Source organism: Leucopleurus acutus, assembly GCF_964270905.1.
Source record: "Leucopleurus acutus genome assembly, chromosome: 5".
In the NCBI taxonomy this organism is placed as follows: Eukaryota; Metazoa; Chordata; class Mammalia; order Artiodactyla; family Delphinidae; genus Leucopleurus; species Leucopleurus acutus.
Window position 1 is genome coordinate 84,228,433 of NC_139147.1, and position 14,780 is coordinate 84,243,212.

At 41.5% G+C, this 14,780-nt stretch overlaps 1 protein-coding gene across 1 annotated transcript in view; it reads left to right on the plus strand.

Annotated features, from left to right (window-relative positions):
- The window catches only part of MCF2L2 (MCF.2 cell line derived transforming sequence-like 2), a gene marked incomplete at both ends in the record, with an annotated part of 183,947 nt that extends 169,848 nt beyond the window's left edge, over window positions 1–14,099 (plus strand). The window contains 11 exon segments of the mRNA XM_082840148.1: window positions 96–188; window positions 900–992; window positions 3,288–3,359; window positions 5,512–5,637; window positions 12,277–12,492; window positions 13,356–13,448; window positions 13,621–13,734; window positions 13,736–13,753; window positions 13,757–13,870; window positions 13,872–14,042; window positions 14,046–14,099. Of these exon segments, the coding sequence (XP_082696274.1) occupies window positions 96–188; window positions 900–992; window positions 3,288–3,359; window positions 5,512–5,637; window positions 12,277–12,492; window positions 13,356–13,448; window positions 13,621–13,734; window positions 13,736–13,753; window positions 13,757–13,870; window positions 13,872–14,042; window positions 14,046–14,099 (1,164 nt within the window).
- Between the last annotated feature and the right edge of the window lie 681 nt (window positions 14,100–14,780).

Sequence of the window (14,780 nt, forward strand, 5' to 3'; positions counted from 1 at the left end):
CTCAGGCCTGTTGAATGAATGAATAAACTGTATTATCCTGTCCTCTTACTGAAAAATGCTACCTGGTTAATTTGTTCTAACTTTTTCTCACCCAGAAAGAAGACCTTCAAATATATTTTAAATATCATAAGAATCTGCCCCGAGCCAGGGCAATCTGGCAAGAATGTCAAGACTGCACCTACTTTGGGGTAACATTGCATTTCTAAGGTCTCCCACAAACTGTTTTCCCTGGACGCTGTTTATGTACATCCAATTTGTAAAGAAATTGGAAGTATGAACTAGGAAGAGGAACTTGGCATTAATTGGAATTTATGTTTATTAATTGGGATTTATGTTTATTAATTGGGATTTATGTTTATTCAAAGTCTCTCCTTTTTTGAAATGATACACTGGAAGTTTCAATGCTGCCCTGAGTCTCCACGGGACAGCTCTGTAATGAGCAGCTGTAGCCTGGTGAGAAAACCAGGGTCCTCTTCTAGGATGGGTTTTAAAAGTGGAATTAAGTCACACTTTGGGGTTCCCTGGAATGATATCAATAAGCCCATCATGTACCCTTGACTAGACTCCACCACCCCCAAACCCCAATTCTAAGACAACCTTTTCAGAAGCCTGCCGCATTGTCTCCCTCCTAATGGACTTACTTTCTAAAAGAAATAAATGTTCCGGCATCCCTACTTGCCTATAAAAATACTAGCCAAGCCTATCCCCTTTCCCATTACTCTCATTTTACACACTGTTCCTGAGGGACTGAACAGCCAATAACATTATGAAACTGGTCGACACAGCTGCCCCTTCTCTCCATGAAGAGCTCATTTCACTTCTTGTATTTAAATGCTGCCGCTTCTGTTCTGTGTGTGTGTGTTGTTTTGTTTTATGTTGTTTCTGTTTGGCTTTTCAAGGTATGCCAGCGTCAACTGGGTCACAGTCTCCCTCTTTTTAAGTATCTGAGAGGACCAAGCCAGAGACTTACGAAGTACCAGATGTTGTTGAAGGTAAGTAGATGAGACAGTGCTTCCTGTGCTTGGAGAACAGATGTGGGCGCTATGGTGCTCTTTTCCTTAGACACGTAGAATTGTGACTTCGACTTCCAAAGGTGAAACTATGTCTAGATTTCAGGCTTTTTCTGTCCCCAGGTCTAAATCAGCCTCCTCAATGAGGAATAAAACCAAAGAATCATAGGGTCCCGGGAGCCTGGCTAATCCATCATGCGGCCAGAACTTGGATCTCTAAGGAGAGCCCAGCTTGGGGGAGCAGAGGTCCTTGGGAGGAAAGTGGGGAAGAGGGAGGCCACCACACTGCTGGCAGCTGAGAGGGTGGGGAGGCAGCCAGACCTCTATTCTCGGTAACATATCTACAGGTAAGATATCATCTGCTCCATTTTACAGCTGGGGCAAGGAGCTTCAGGAAAGAGGTGTGTTTTCCCTAAAGCTACTATTTTACGTGCATTTAAACAATGGAGGGGAGAAGGCGAAACTGGATTCTTTTGCGACATCTACCTCTGCCCTTAGACTGAGGATTTTTCTCAAGAGCAGCATAACAGAATGAATTTTGTTTTGCTGAATCCCTAGGTGGTTCTTTCTTTCTTTGCTCCGACACCAGCACACCTGCAGGAGAGCACTCCCAGACCCAGCCACCACCCACCAGCGTGCGCCACCCCCCCACCCCACCCACACACACACAGGACAGGAGCTCTGTCAAAGCTGCTTCCCCAGGTGTGAGCTCAGGGAAAGGTTTGGGTCACTCCTCCAAGGTCTGTTTTGAGTTAACCTTTATAAGCAGCTCTTGCCCAGTGGCTACTCTCACTTAATTTAAAAACAAGCCACTGCTGTTTACTGGGTATCTTCCCACATGTATTTCTTTTTGCTTGTTTGTTTTTGTTTTAAAAAAGAATTGTTTACTTACTGAACCTGGGGCAGATTAGATACACAACCAACTTTAAATTTACATCTTTTAACTCAACTTTGAAGTGTTTTCACACACATGTACACAAATTGGCATGCAACAGTTGTCCTAAGGTAAAACACAGTCACTTTAAACCGTTGCAGGTATTTTCGCCCAAGGTTGAAAAATTGTTTATCCTGAACATGAAAACCTGTAACAGATTTAAATTAAATATATAAAACTTGTTACTTGTAGTTTTCCCCTTGCAAAGATCCAAAAAAAAAATGTACAAGTAACTAATATACATCAGTCACAACATAATCCTGGATCATCCCCACACCAAAACCAGATGCTCCTTTAATTTTAAACCCATCATCAGAGGTCAAGAGGAAGTCATTTAGTTTTATACAAAACAAAATTCACACCCACCTGTATTTCTTATTTAATCCCCACCATCAGATGTGCCAAAAGGCTCTGAAGTGTGAAGAAACTGAGGCTCAGGGCAGTTAAGCTTATTGCCAATGTTTTGCCCTCAGAACAAGTTACCCTCTCAGCTTTGCATCAGCAGGCCCAGCCTTGCCTGCACCGGCTCTGCCGCTGCCAGTGTGGGATGCCTGGACCTGTCAGGCCTTGGTTTTCTCGCCTGTAAAGTGAGGACACTAGAACCTCCTGCACAGATTGCTGTGAGGAGCCAGTGAGTGACGCAGTAGAGAGCTCACTCAGGGCTGACCCCCAGGAAGCTTCCGCAACGTAACGTGCGGCTGTTGTTTTATACATGGAGCCGTCACACCAGCCCGGGAGTGAGGCTGAGGAGCCTCTGCTTCCCTCCAAGAGTGGCATCTGTGAGCATGTTTTGGTACAGCGTTAAATGGTAATACTCCATGTAGGCTAGGGGCTGGTGAAAAAAGCTTTCATTTAAGGCTGGTGGGAACATAGTCCTTCTCTAAAGAACTTGGAAACATGCATCACAACTCTTAACATTAACAATTCTACTTGTAGGAATTTATCCTTAAGAAAAGTGTATAAAGATTATTATTATTTTAGTAAAAAATTATTGAACCTAAATGTTTAACAGTAGGGAGGATTAATCAATCATGATTTAGCTATAGGATGCAATACTCTGCCACAATTTTAAAACATGTTTAAAAAATATATAATGTCATGGGAAAATGTTCATGATACGTTGTTGAGAAAAAGCAGGCTACAAAATAGTGTGTCCAGTGTGGTTCTATGTTTGTGGAAAGAACACTGCGCTGAATGTACCATTTACTCTTTCCCTCTTACTTGTGACAAACAGACAAATTGATATACATCCTCATTTTAGCATTGGCTGGAGATTGTTTGCGCAACAGATTAAGTTGGCCTTCTACTTTTTGATTTTCAATAAAGCTTTTGGGTTAATGCAGGGTCTGCTGGATTTTGAGTCACCTGAGGATTTGGAGATGGACCCAGGTGATCTAGAAGGAGGTTTGGCTAAGGTACTGGATATTAAATATCGTTCTATGTACTAACTGCTAATGGTGTTTGCCTATACATGGAAGGACTTAAGAGTGACTTCGTTTTGTTTATGATCTTTATTGTGTAAATTTTCTAAAATAATATGCATCCTATAATTCATAGTCAGGAAAAAACAAAAAAATAAAGACAATTTCAAAGTGGGGATTTGTAATAGGATAAGTGGTAATATATCTTCTTCCTTCCACATAAAAATGTTTTACCTGAATACAAAAGTAAGCGAAGGTATAAAATGCATACATAAAAGACTGGAAGTAAGTATAATAAAATCCCTTCGGTGGTTTGCCTGCATGGTAGGATTATGAATGATTTATATTTACTTCTTTGTACGCCTTAGTAAATCTATATACATTATGCCCTGTTCCCTTCCAAATGTGTGTGTATATGTGTGTGAATTCTAAGACAGCCAAGAAGAAACGTGGAAGAAGTGATGGCCACACTAGATTGGGAAGAAATTTTTGGCTTGGAAGTGGGCTTTTTCAATTTTTCTATTATAAAATTCTGGTTTTAACAAGAATAACATGAGGCATGTGTCTCAAGGGGCAGTCATTTGCATGTCCTCTCTGCTCACATGGTGCTGTGGGGATGCCTTAAGATTAAAGGAAGCTCAGGGCACAGGTAGTAATTTTATAGCCTGGAGCAAATGCAACTAGCCTGGTTTAGAGGAGTTTAATAATGTTTGTAAGAACTTACCCTGAGTTAGAGAGGTTTAATAATGTTTGTAAGAGTCCTATATCACACAATGTAAAACTAGCCACTTGCCGTGTTTGTGGGAGGAGGGTTAGTGGGAAGGAGAGGGAATAGGTAGCCGTGGAGTCTCTAAAAGCACATTGAGTTTCAAGTATTTAGGAAAGAGGAAGATGCCTGGTGTAAGAACTTGTAATCCTTTGTTAATGATGTTACAATAAACTCGGGTGAGAGTGTGTTGTCTTCCACCAGGACCTGGAACACATTTACCATAAGTAAGAAGGTAAGAATCCATGGAAAATTGTTCAGTGGAGGCAGCATGCTCTGCTCCATTCATCAGCCCTGTCACTCATATCTCTTATCCAAACATGCTAATCTTTATAGTTTAAGTAGAGATTAAGAAAATACACAACCCTTTGCTTACATCATGCAGTAGAGGATAAGAAGAGGTGGGGCTATATGCGGAGTAGCAAAGAGCTCTCTGTTCTTTGTTGTAGAAGTTGATGTGTTAAAAAAAAAAAAATGGACGAAGCCAAAATCTTTTTGTTTGTATTTAGCAGATAACAGATAAATATGCTATGTAGGTAGCAGGTGAATAAAATATGGAAACCCTAAGCAAAAGACTTTGAAGCTGAAACCATCCCTACCATGTCCTAAGTGTCACAATAGTAATAATTGGAACGTCGGTGTCTTAAATTAGCTTTTCCCTTAATTCTGGGTCTTTATGCTGTTTGGGAGGTGCAGATCACGTTGGCTTACCTCTTTGGCATATTTAATGGTGATAGAATATGGGAAGGGCAGGGGGAGGAGAGGAGAGAGAAAGGGCAGAGCCCGGGGTGATTCAGTGTGGCAAATGCCACCGTTATGGTGTTTACACATAAATCATTAGTAAACCTCTGCATAGCAGCCCATTCTTTGCCTCTAAAGTTTACAGATATCCTCCTCTGGGAGGGTTTTAAGTATAATTTTACCCATAGGAATAAGACTGTCACATTAAATACAGGAATATGATACTCGGATTATACTTTTCTATAGGCCCTGGGGGTAGGGGAGTAAAAGGGAGAGCACCCTATTTAAAAGGGCTGGGGTTTTCATGCTTTACAAAAGCTCAGGATGTTTCTTATATAGCCAGAATATAATGTCCATGATTTTATGAACTTCATTCTTCATTAGTACAATGTGCAGAAAGTGTAATGATTTTGCTTGTGTGTGCGTGTGTGTGTGTGTGTGTGTATCATATATTGTACTTAAACCAGCAAATATCCTTAGTTACCATTCTTTGGGAGCAGGGAAACAGGTTGATGTACCTACCTTCTCAGTAACTTCATGCTGGCTGGATCCGTAGCTCCTTATCTCTGTCCTGTTTCCCTTCTTCCCTTGGTAGATGGTTTACCTTTTGATTTCCAACAAGGCATTTGGTTTCCACAGAATGGGCCAGAGAGGACCAAGGATTCAGCCTTCTCAGACGACCTACAACAAGCTTTGGCCATGATGGAGGATTTGATCAAGTCCTGTGAGTTGGCTGTGGACCTGGCAGCAGTCACCGGCTGTCCGGTATGTTCCATAGCAAGTGCTGGGACATTTCCACAAAAGGCAGGCACAGTATTACAAAGGTAGCAGATACTGTGGCAAAGTTAGAGAACTGATCTGTGGGAAAGGAATTTGTCTCTGGAGGAAAGCTACCTAAATCGGTCAGCAAACCTGTGCTACGAGATTCCAAGCAGCACCTCAGCATTTTTAGGAAACTTGGGTTGTGGTCCTTGGGATCCTGAATGTGGAAACTGACCCATACTCTGGAAAAAGCAAGAACTCAGGGACCAGAACATATTGGGCAGGGAAAGTGCTGAGGGAGTAATTTATTTTCTCACTCGTGGCACCATTAAAATATTAAAAGATTTTCCCTCTTGAGTTATATTTTCTCTGTGAAAATTACTTTGAAAATGGGTCCTAAGTGAACACCTAACCCCATTTTACATCACAGATCCCAGAAGAGGCCTTGTATATCCCTTAATCCAAGTGCTTAAAGAAAAATACCCAAAGAGAGAGTGCTGAGGGGTTGAGCCATCTCAACTCTGGCATTAGAGTTAATCCCAAGTAGGCCAGACCCTGGACTTAACATACTGTTTCATTTTTACCTGGACTTAACATACTGTTTATTGAGGTGTTAGTAGATGAAATGACCTTTCTTTTCTTTCCTTGTCAGAAATCAAACCACACAAATTAATTAGGGGCAAAAAACCCTGTGATTTTTGATTTCCCTCCCTCCTGGTTTTCCTCTGGCCAGCATCTCAGAAACAGCCCCACTGGGTTTGCTGAGATCTGGGCAGCGATGCTATTACTGTCCCCTGGGACTCCAGAATGCTCTCTGCTTACTACTGATGCAAGATTCAAGAGGGTATTCATGAACCATGGGGTGTGTGGCAGAGGGGATAGTTTTCTTGATGATAACTGTTTCCTTCTTTGGCTAAGAAAAGTCAAGAGAGCAATTTGTTTAATCATTTGGAATATCTTTCTGTTCTTCTTTTCATCTTTGAACACATGTCAGCTACCCCTATCAGATGTCCCTTTCTCTGAATCAAAAGAGTGTCCTGGAACCTGTACTCAGGGCAGGAAACTCCCAGCTATTATTCTGAGTGTAAGTAACATAGGAAGGGGAAGTTATGAGAAAAGAATATTAAAATGTGAGTAAATAGCAAGCTACTCTGATTTCATTCCAAGCTGGTTTGCATGCAAATAAGATGAATGAGTTTATAGAATTTTAGAGATTTTTTAACACCAAGGCAAAGAACTTTTCTCCCCCATGTGTCCTCAGAATTGCACCTTTGAAATACAGTCCATGGTTTCTTTTTCACTAAGACCTTAACTTGCTTTACATCTAGTACATTAGGTAATGTATCCTGACAGTTTTGTACAATCCTACTGAATTATGGAAGAGCAGGCATTGGACTTTTCAACTTTCTGATTCAGGAACAGGTCCATGGAAAGAAGAGTTGACTCACCCCAATCACGTGGTCATCAGCCAGGACTACTTCCTGGATCTCTTTACTTCCTATCCAGGGTGCCAACCTCTCAACACATTCTTCATCTGATTCTGTTTAGAGTTTACTAACAACTCAACTACTGTTAACTCAGATCTAATGATTCTGAGATTCTTTGCATCAGCTTTGTAGAACTTTATCACAAGGTGTTTCCCATCACATGCTGTAGGTAGAGATGAATCCAGAACTTAACTTCTTAGTTTCTCTATTGACATCCAATATTAACCTGGTTTTGTGAAGAAAAGAAATTGAACTTGGTGGGATGAATTCATAATTAAAACAACTAGAAAAAATGCCCTTCTGATATTTACATTTTCTCCCTGTTGTGTATACTCAGTTAGTTCTTGGTTTAATTTAATCACAAAAGATTTAAGAAAAAATTTTTTAAGAAAATTTGTTTTGTGGAACACTGAGATGTAATTTATTTCCCTCTCTTTACAAAAAAAAAAAGTTCCCCCCCGGGGCTTCCCTGGTGGCTCAGTGGTTGAGAGTCTGCCTGCCGATGCAGGGGACTCGGGTTTGTGCCCTGGTCCGGGAGGACCCCACATGCCGCGGAGCGGCTGGGCCCGTGAGCCATGGCCGCTGAGCCTGCGCTTCCGGAGCCTGTGCTCCACAACGGGAGAGGCCACAACAGTGAGAGGCCCGCGTACAGCAAAAAAAAAAAAAAAGTTCCCCCCTATTCAATTTAGTGCATAAAATATAGATGCATTTAGAGTTCTTTTAAATCCTCACTTGCCAGGAACATGTTCCAAGGTTGAATAGTAAAGGTTGAATGAAATATTTTATTTTCTGAAACAAATTTATGTTATTTGATAAAGGAATTATTTTTATGGCAAATTTATTGTGGGCTAGGGCCAGGTATTTTATTTTCTATTTTAGTTCCCAATTTCCTTACCATCGTGTTGGCTGCAGAGATAAGGCTGAGTAAATAATCTTGATGACTCAGTGGAATTGCCTTGTACGTCATCCCACCTTCACAGCACCCATGTTAGAGGGTGATTGTGAGGCATAAATGAGGATTGAATCATAGGGCACCTAGCACCATGCCTGGCACCTGGTAGATGCTGAACAAAGGGCCCCAGTGCTGACTTATTTGTGTACTTAGGCTGGAAAGGAAGGAACCCCTTTGCTTCTGCCAGTTGTAATCACAGGCCCCTCGGTCCCACAGCTTCTACTTTTCATTTCTGGACCAGGCTTTGTGCTAATTCACTTACCCAGATGTTTCCTGCCTCTTTGTACAAGAAGTATATAGCTCTGTCCCTTTAGCTGTCATGGCCAGGAGGGAAAACCTGGGCACCCAAAAGCAGTCTCCTTCTGGAGGCTAGTTTTCCTACGGTCACTGTCTCAGCCAGATTCTTCATTTGGTCGATGTAGTCACATTTGAAATTCTTACCTCAGAGCTCTTACCTACAAAATGTCCACACATGAAAATGGTAGCATTTACTAGATTATTTTGCCATCGTTCCCCATATCAGGGAGACCATCTGACATTTCATTTGCTGATTTGTTTGGGGCAGCCTCTATGTTGTATCTATGAGCTCACACCCATCAGATTCATCAACACACCAAAGTGATGGCCACACTAGTACATCACTAGTGGAAAAACTGGTTGAGGCTACATTCATTTCCTAGAGCTGTGATAACAAAGCATCACAAATTAGGTGGCTACAAAACACAAAAATGTATTCTCTCACAGTTCTGGAGGCAAGAAGTCCAAAATCAAGGTTGTCGGCAGGCCCGTTCCTCTAAGGCTCTAGAGAAGAATCCTTCCTTGCTTGTTTCCTGGCTTCCTTGGCTTATAGCTGCATCACTACCATTTCTGCCTATCGTCCTAACTGTCTTCTCTATGTGTGTGTCTTTGTTTTCTTATAAGGACACCAGTCATTGGATTAGGGCCCACCCTTATCCAGTATGACCTCATTTTAATTAATTACCTCTGCAAAGAGCCTATTTCCAAATAAGGTCACATTCTGAGATCCTGGGTGGACATGAGTTTTTTGGGAAATACTATTCAAGCCAGTTCAAGGTCATCACTGAATTAGCTTCCTCACAGTGCTGAGCATTTAGCTTTGTGTCCCCTCAGGCACTCACTAAATGCCAATAAATGATTCCATACTTTAGGGCACAAGTATCTGCAAGAGGTTGTACATGTAGTCTCTGGCCTTGGGACCAACTCCTGTCTGACTGGAAAGAAAGGATATATATGGTTGAAAAGGCGGCCAAGGGTCATCCTTGGTCCTGTTCAGAGCAATCCCCCTACCGTCTTCCCTTTGGAGGCAGAGTAGCCTCCACACAGGCATGTGTCCTGGATGACAGTAACGTAGGTACACCTGTCCTTCATCACTGCTATACAGGGCGTGTGCCCTCGGCCACCACAGGATGGGTCTCAAGCATTGAGATGTCTGATCCCATCACGAGCGTGGTCCTGAGAAAGTTTATGCAAGATGTCCTGGATGATAGGTAGCCCATCTCTTCCAACTCATCTCAGAAGACCCAGTGATTCCCTCTAGTGACCTTCAATGATGACAGGCTTACTGGAAAAGGCAACCATGTAGCCTCAGGAAGAGTCAGAACAATGACAGGACAGGGCTCATGGGTGTGAGAACTAAACAATTCCAGGATCCACAGCAACTCTAGGACTTTGGCCTGAGAGGGAGCTGGGGTTCTCACCTGTGTGCTCTGCCTATATGTGCCAGGTATGTCCTCTCCCCTCACCGGCTGCTGACTGGTTCTTTCCCTCCATTGGTGTCTTTTCCTCTTCCTCATAGTTTCTGATGACTTACCTTCTTTATTGCTCTGCTTCCTTATCATTTATTCCACCTCCAGCCCTCATAAAGCATCTCACAGCTACAACTCTTGCTGCTTACTGCTTCCTCCTTAGTTCTCCTCAGTTCAGACAGGGAGCAGATTGGCCATCTGGCACATCTTTTTTACACCGGGCCTCTGTAGTCAGGGGCTGGCCCGTCTCTGGATTCACATCCTTTGGCCAATTGCTTACTAAGGTTCAAACAGCTGTGGCTGTGGAGGGATGAGAAGTGCAGAGGCTGTAAAGGACAAAAACGTCGCTGCCTAGGGTGGCCTCTTCCGCCTCTACAGCCCACGGCCTTGGCAGACGCCTTAACTCACATCGCCCAGCCCTCTGCAGGTCATCAGAGTGTACACCTGGGCTTGTTCTCCCGCTCCCCCATCCTTCTGGCCTCTTTCAGAATTGCTTTTAAAAGCTGTACTATGAAATGATGCCTCCACATTCCCCAGATGTGTTATTAGAAACAGCTTTACCTAAAATCCATTCTGGGATGCGGTTGAAGGTGGGCTCAGTATTTGACACAGTGACCCTTTATGAAGACCCATGGGAGAAATTTCTCTCACATCTTATTAACAAATTGCCATGCTTTCCCTTAACAACTGGTTTGGGTATGTCTTCGGACATAATGAATCATATAACTCACCAGATTTCCCTCTGTACTGCCTGCCAGAAGGTCAAAGTCTAGTCTGCAGCAAGTTTACATGCTTTATATTGTATGGGTTTTATGTACATCCTCTTCATCTTACTGTTGTAATCTCTATTTTTTTTCTTCAGCCTAATTTCCTTGGTTATTTTCTGTCTGCCTATAATGTATATATTTTTATAAGATGTATCTAATTTTTGAAATGGGGTGAAATATAAATACATTTTTAAATAGAAACTGATTACAATCATTCCTGTGGCAAATGTTAAACATCAACTTTTGCCAGCTGCCTTGACTAAACATATTTCCTGTACTCTATAGGTCTGAATTGTACAAATTGAATGGGTGTAAAGGAGAAAGCAATCACTGAGGGCTGGGGTGTTTCCATTTGAGTGGGTGCAGGAAGGATGTGGATAGAGTGAAAAACTCCTCACTGGTCCTCATGGACCCATCGCCCATCTGTCTTGGGGTGCAGTCAAGCTAAGCCTGTGCACGCAGCAGCGGAAGCATCGTGCTTTTAGGAGAGAAGGCCTTGTGACTGGAGCTCTTATTCCTCACTGAGGATTTTATTCACTACATTTAACACATGTAAATTTTACAAAGCAAAAAGAGAAAAATAGCTCTGAAAATATGACACAGGCACCATAGAAATGACTAGAGTTTATTGCCCTTGAAGTTTTTGTTTGACTTTCAGATATAAAGTCATTCATTTTTTTAAAGGTATTCACAGTTTGTTCAATATAAATAAGTTATAAAATGCACATATGTCTAGTAATAATTATCAGAAATTGTAGGGCTTTATCTCAGCTAGATATAACTCAGGGAAATGTCTCTGTCCTGGTCCTGTTCAAATAATTTTTCCTTTTGGTGTTTGATTCAGAGAAATAAAGTCTTGATTATCTACTTTAAGTGATATAATTTTTGAAAAATACCAGACAAAATACCACATTTCTAGTTCATCACACTCCACTACTTTTAGAGAGAGCTCAGAGAAGGCCAGGTCACTTCATTTGGACTTTGAACCAGACATATGATTGTGGAAGGAGACATAGTGTGTGCCTTAGAGCCAAAAAGATGAAATAAAAGATTTGTCATTTGGAATTGTCTTTGCACTGTTCACTCACTCTGAAAAATGCAGAGTTGAATGTCATTACCATTTCCATTACAGTGTTATGAAGATTAGGTCATACTAAGCTTTCTCCTTTCAGAACAAATCTCATGTTTTCAGGTTCTCATATACCTGAAGGAGAGGTTAGGATACAGATGGAATACATGGGTTACCACAGATCCATAATGCAGCAAAGATTCTGGCTATCCCGAACATAATTAAAATATTAATTTCTTGGCCTTTTTAAGTAGTGTCTTGTATCAAAAACAAAGAAGGAGAAATGGAATTCTGCTAGCTAAAATTAATTGCAAGACAAAAATATTGGAGGACCAATATCTTCAGTTCAAAGTATTGCTAACATGCGTTGTGTTTATTACCTTATACAGCTGCACTATTTCCTTATATAACTGAATGATGCCATGCTCAGTGAAGCTCACAAAATTGTAGTTTTGATTAGTGACAGATTAGCCTGACTGGCACTTATAAGACTGTAAGCTTCAAATAAGCATGGTTTGTAATTTGAAAACAGACCCCTAAGAGTTCTTTCCTGTCAAGTAATTTAACAGCTTCTTTTTGTGTGTGTCTGTGTTTCCCAAAGGATGATATCAGAAAACTGGGCAAGCTGTTGATGCATGGCTCTTTCAACGTCTGGACAGTTCACAAGGAGCGTTATAAGATGAAGGATTTAATTCGATTTAAGCCCAGCCAGAGGCAAATCTATCTATTTGAACAGGGGATAGTGTTCTGTAAGATACGAATGGAGCCCAGTGACCAGGGCCTGTCTCCTCACTACAGCTTTAAGAAGTCTATGAAGGTAAAGGGGTCCTGTTGCACTTGGGAGTCAGCACAACCCTATGGAGAGAAATTCTGTTATCCGTATTTTACAGATAAGGAAACTGAGGTGAGGTTAACTTGCCAAACGCCACACAACAGAGCGAGAATCCACACACAAGCCTGATTCCAGAGTCAGAGCTTGTAATCAGCCACTAGATAGGGCCAGCGCTGGCACAGAGGTGCCTTTGTGCTGGGTGGAGAAAAAGGACCCAATGGCAGCCTGTCTGGACAAACTAATTGAAAAGTACCCTCTTTCCTCCAGGCAGAGGATTGAACGCCTTGGAGATTAGAGCATGGGCTGGATTTCATCTTCTCAACCACGCATCTTTGCATGCAAGTGTAGGCAACATCCTGACCCTGGGGGTGTAGGAACCCATGTCCACACCAAACATTGCCTCTCACCCATATTAGAAATATTTCATAGCTAGCGATCACACACACACACACACACGTGCTCTTGTGATTAAAATTGGTAGTTTATTCATAGTACTTTTTGTTATTTTTGTTTCTTAATGGATACAAATTCAGTTACTACTATGTAGAGATTTGTGAAATACTCAGGTATTAAAGGAGAGAGAATCTTTTTGCTTAAAGCTGAAGGCTACAGCTCTGCATATGGAAACATATAGTCTGTCTTGTCCTCTGAAACAGACAAGACAAATGACACTGTACCAGGTTATGTTTTATGCTCCTTGGGGCTGTTAACAGAGGACAGCAAAACGCTTGGAAGGAAGATGGAAGAAGAGAGCAATCAAGGGTAGCAAAGATTAGAGTGGCTGACAGGGATAATTTTTTTAAATCAGAAAAGATGGTATAGAAAATTTTCTTATTTCTTTACAATAGTTAATGACACTTTCAATTCGCCAACTTGGAAGGGGGAGCAACAGAAAGTTTGAAATTGCCAACCAAAATGGACTTGAGAAATACATCCTACAGGTAAAATTCATGCCTTCCCCATAGGTGTCCTTTCCCCTTGCCCTATTGTGTTCCCATCACTCAACCAGTGTTTTCTGTCACATTCTAAAGGTCACCCAGAGAATAAAAGTCCTGTCCCATTAATGCACCAGGTGATCTGATACTCATGGTATTTTCTTATTTGTAATTGCAGGCAGCTTCAAAAGAAATCAGAGATTGTTGGTTTTCAGAAATAAGTAAATTATTGCTGGAACAACAAAACAATATTAAAGGTAAGGTTACCCTTGCTGACTTTAGTCTGGAGAGTTATACTGATTCCAGCTTTGTAGTGGGTATGGAGATTGGGGATACTGTTAAAGAAAATGCTTTGCCTAGAAAATAACTGTGGGCACATTTTCATAGTACCTGGAAGCACCTGTGGATGCTTTAGATTGTGTGTGGGTTTTTGTGGTTGTGTGCATGTCCCTTTTACACATACTCCCACATACCCAATGGCCAAGATCCAATTTTCTCAATCAAAAGTCAACAATCTGCAGCCCAGAGGAGGGTCCTCGCAAGAAGTCAACCATGCTGGCACCCTCCTCTCAAACTTCCAACCTCCAGAACTGTGAGATATAAACTTCAGTCATTTTTAAGCCACCCAGTCTATGGTATTTTGTTATAGCAGCCTGAACCAAGACAGGCTTGATGAAAATCAGTTGGCCATAGATATAGAATTCTCTGCTGACAGTCTTTTCCTTTTAGCACTTTTGTCATCCCACTGTTTTGTGGCCTCCATAGTTTATGATAAGAATTAAGCTATTTATCTTATTAAAGATTCTTTGCATGTGACAAATTGCTTTTCTCTTGCTGCTTTCCAGATTCTCTTGTCTTTTTTTTTTTTTAATTAAAGGGTAATTGACCTATAAAACTATGTTTGTTCCAGGTGCTCAACACCTGGAATTCAGTATTTCTATACACAAAGTATTGCTATAATTTATGTCAAAAAGTATACTGCCTGGGACTTCCCTGGTGGTCCAGTCCACTCTGCACTTCCACTGCAGTGAGCACGGGTTCAATCCCTGGTCGGGAAACTGAGATCCCACATGCCACACGGCACAGGGTAAAAAAAAGAAGTATACTGCCTATGTTTTCTTTCAGGAGTTTTATGGCTTCGGGTCATACATTTAAGTCTTTAATTCATTTTGAGTTTATTTTTGTATATGGTATGAGAAAGTAGTCCAATTTGATGCCTTCGTATGTAGCTGTCCAGTTTTCCCAACACCATTTATTGGAGACGCTGTTTTTTCTGCATTGTATATTCTTTCTCGCCTCCTTTGTCATAGATTAATTGCCCACATAAGTGTAGGTTTA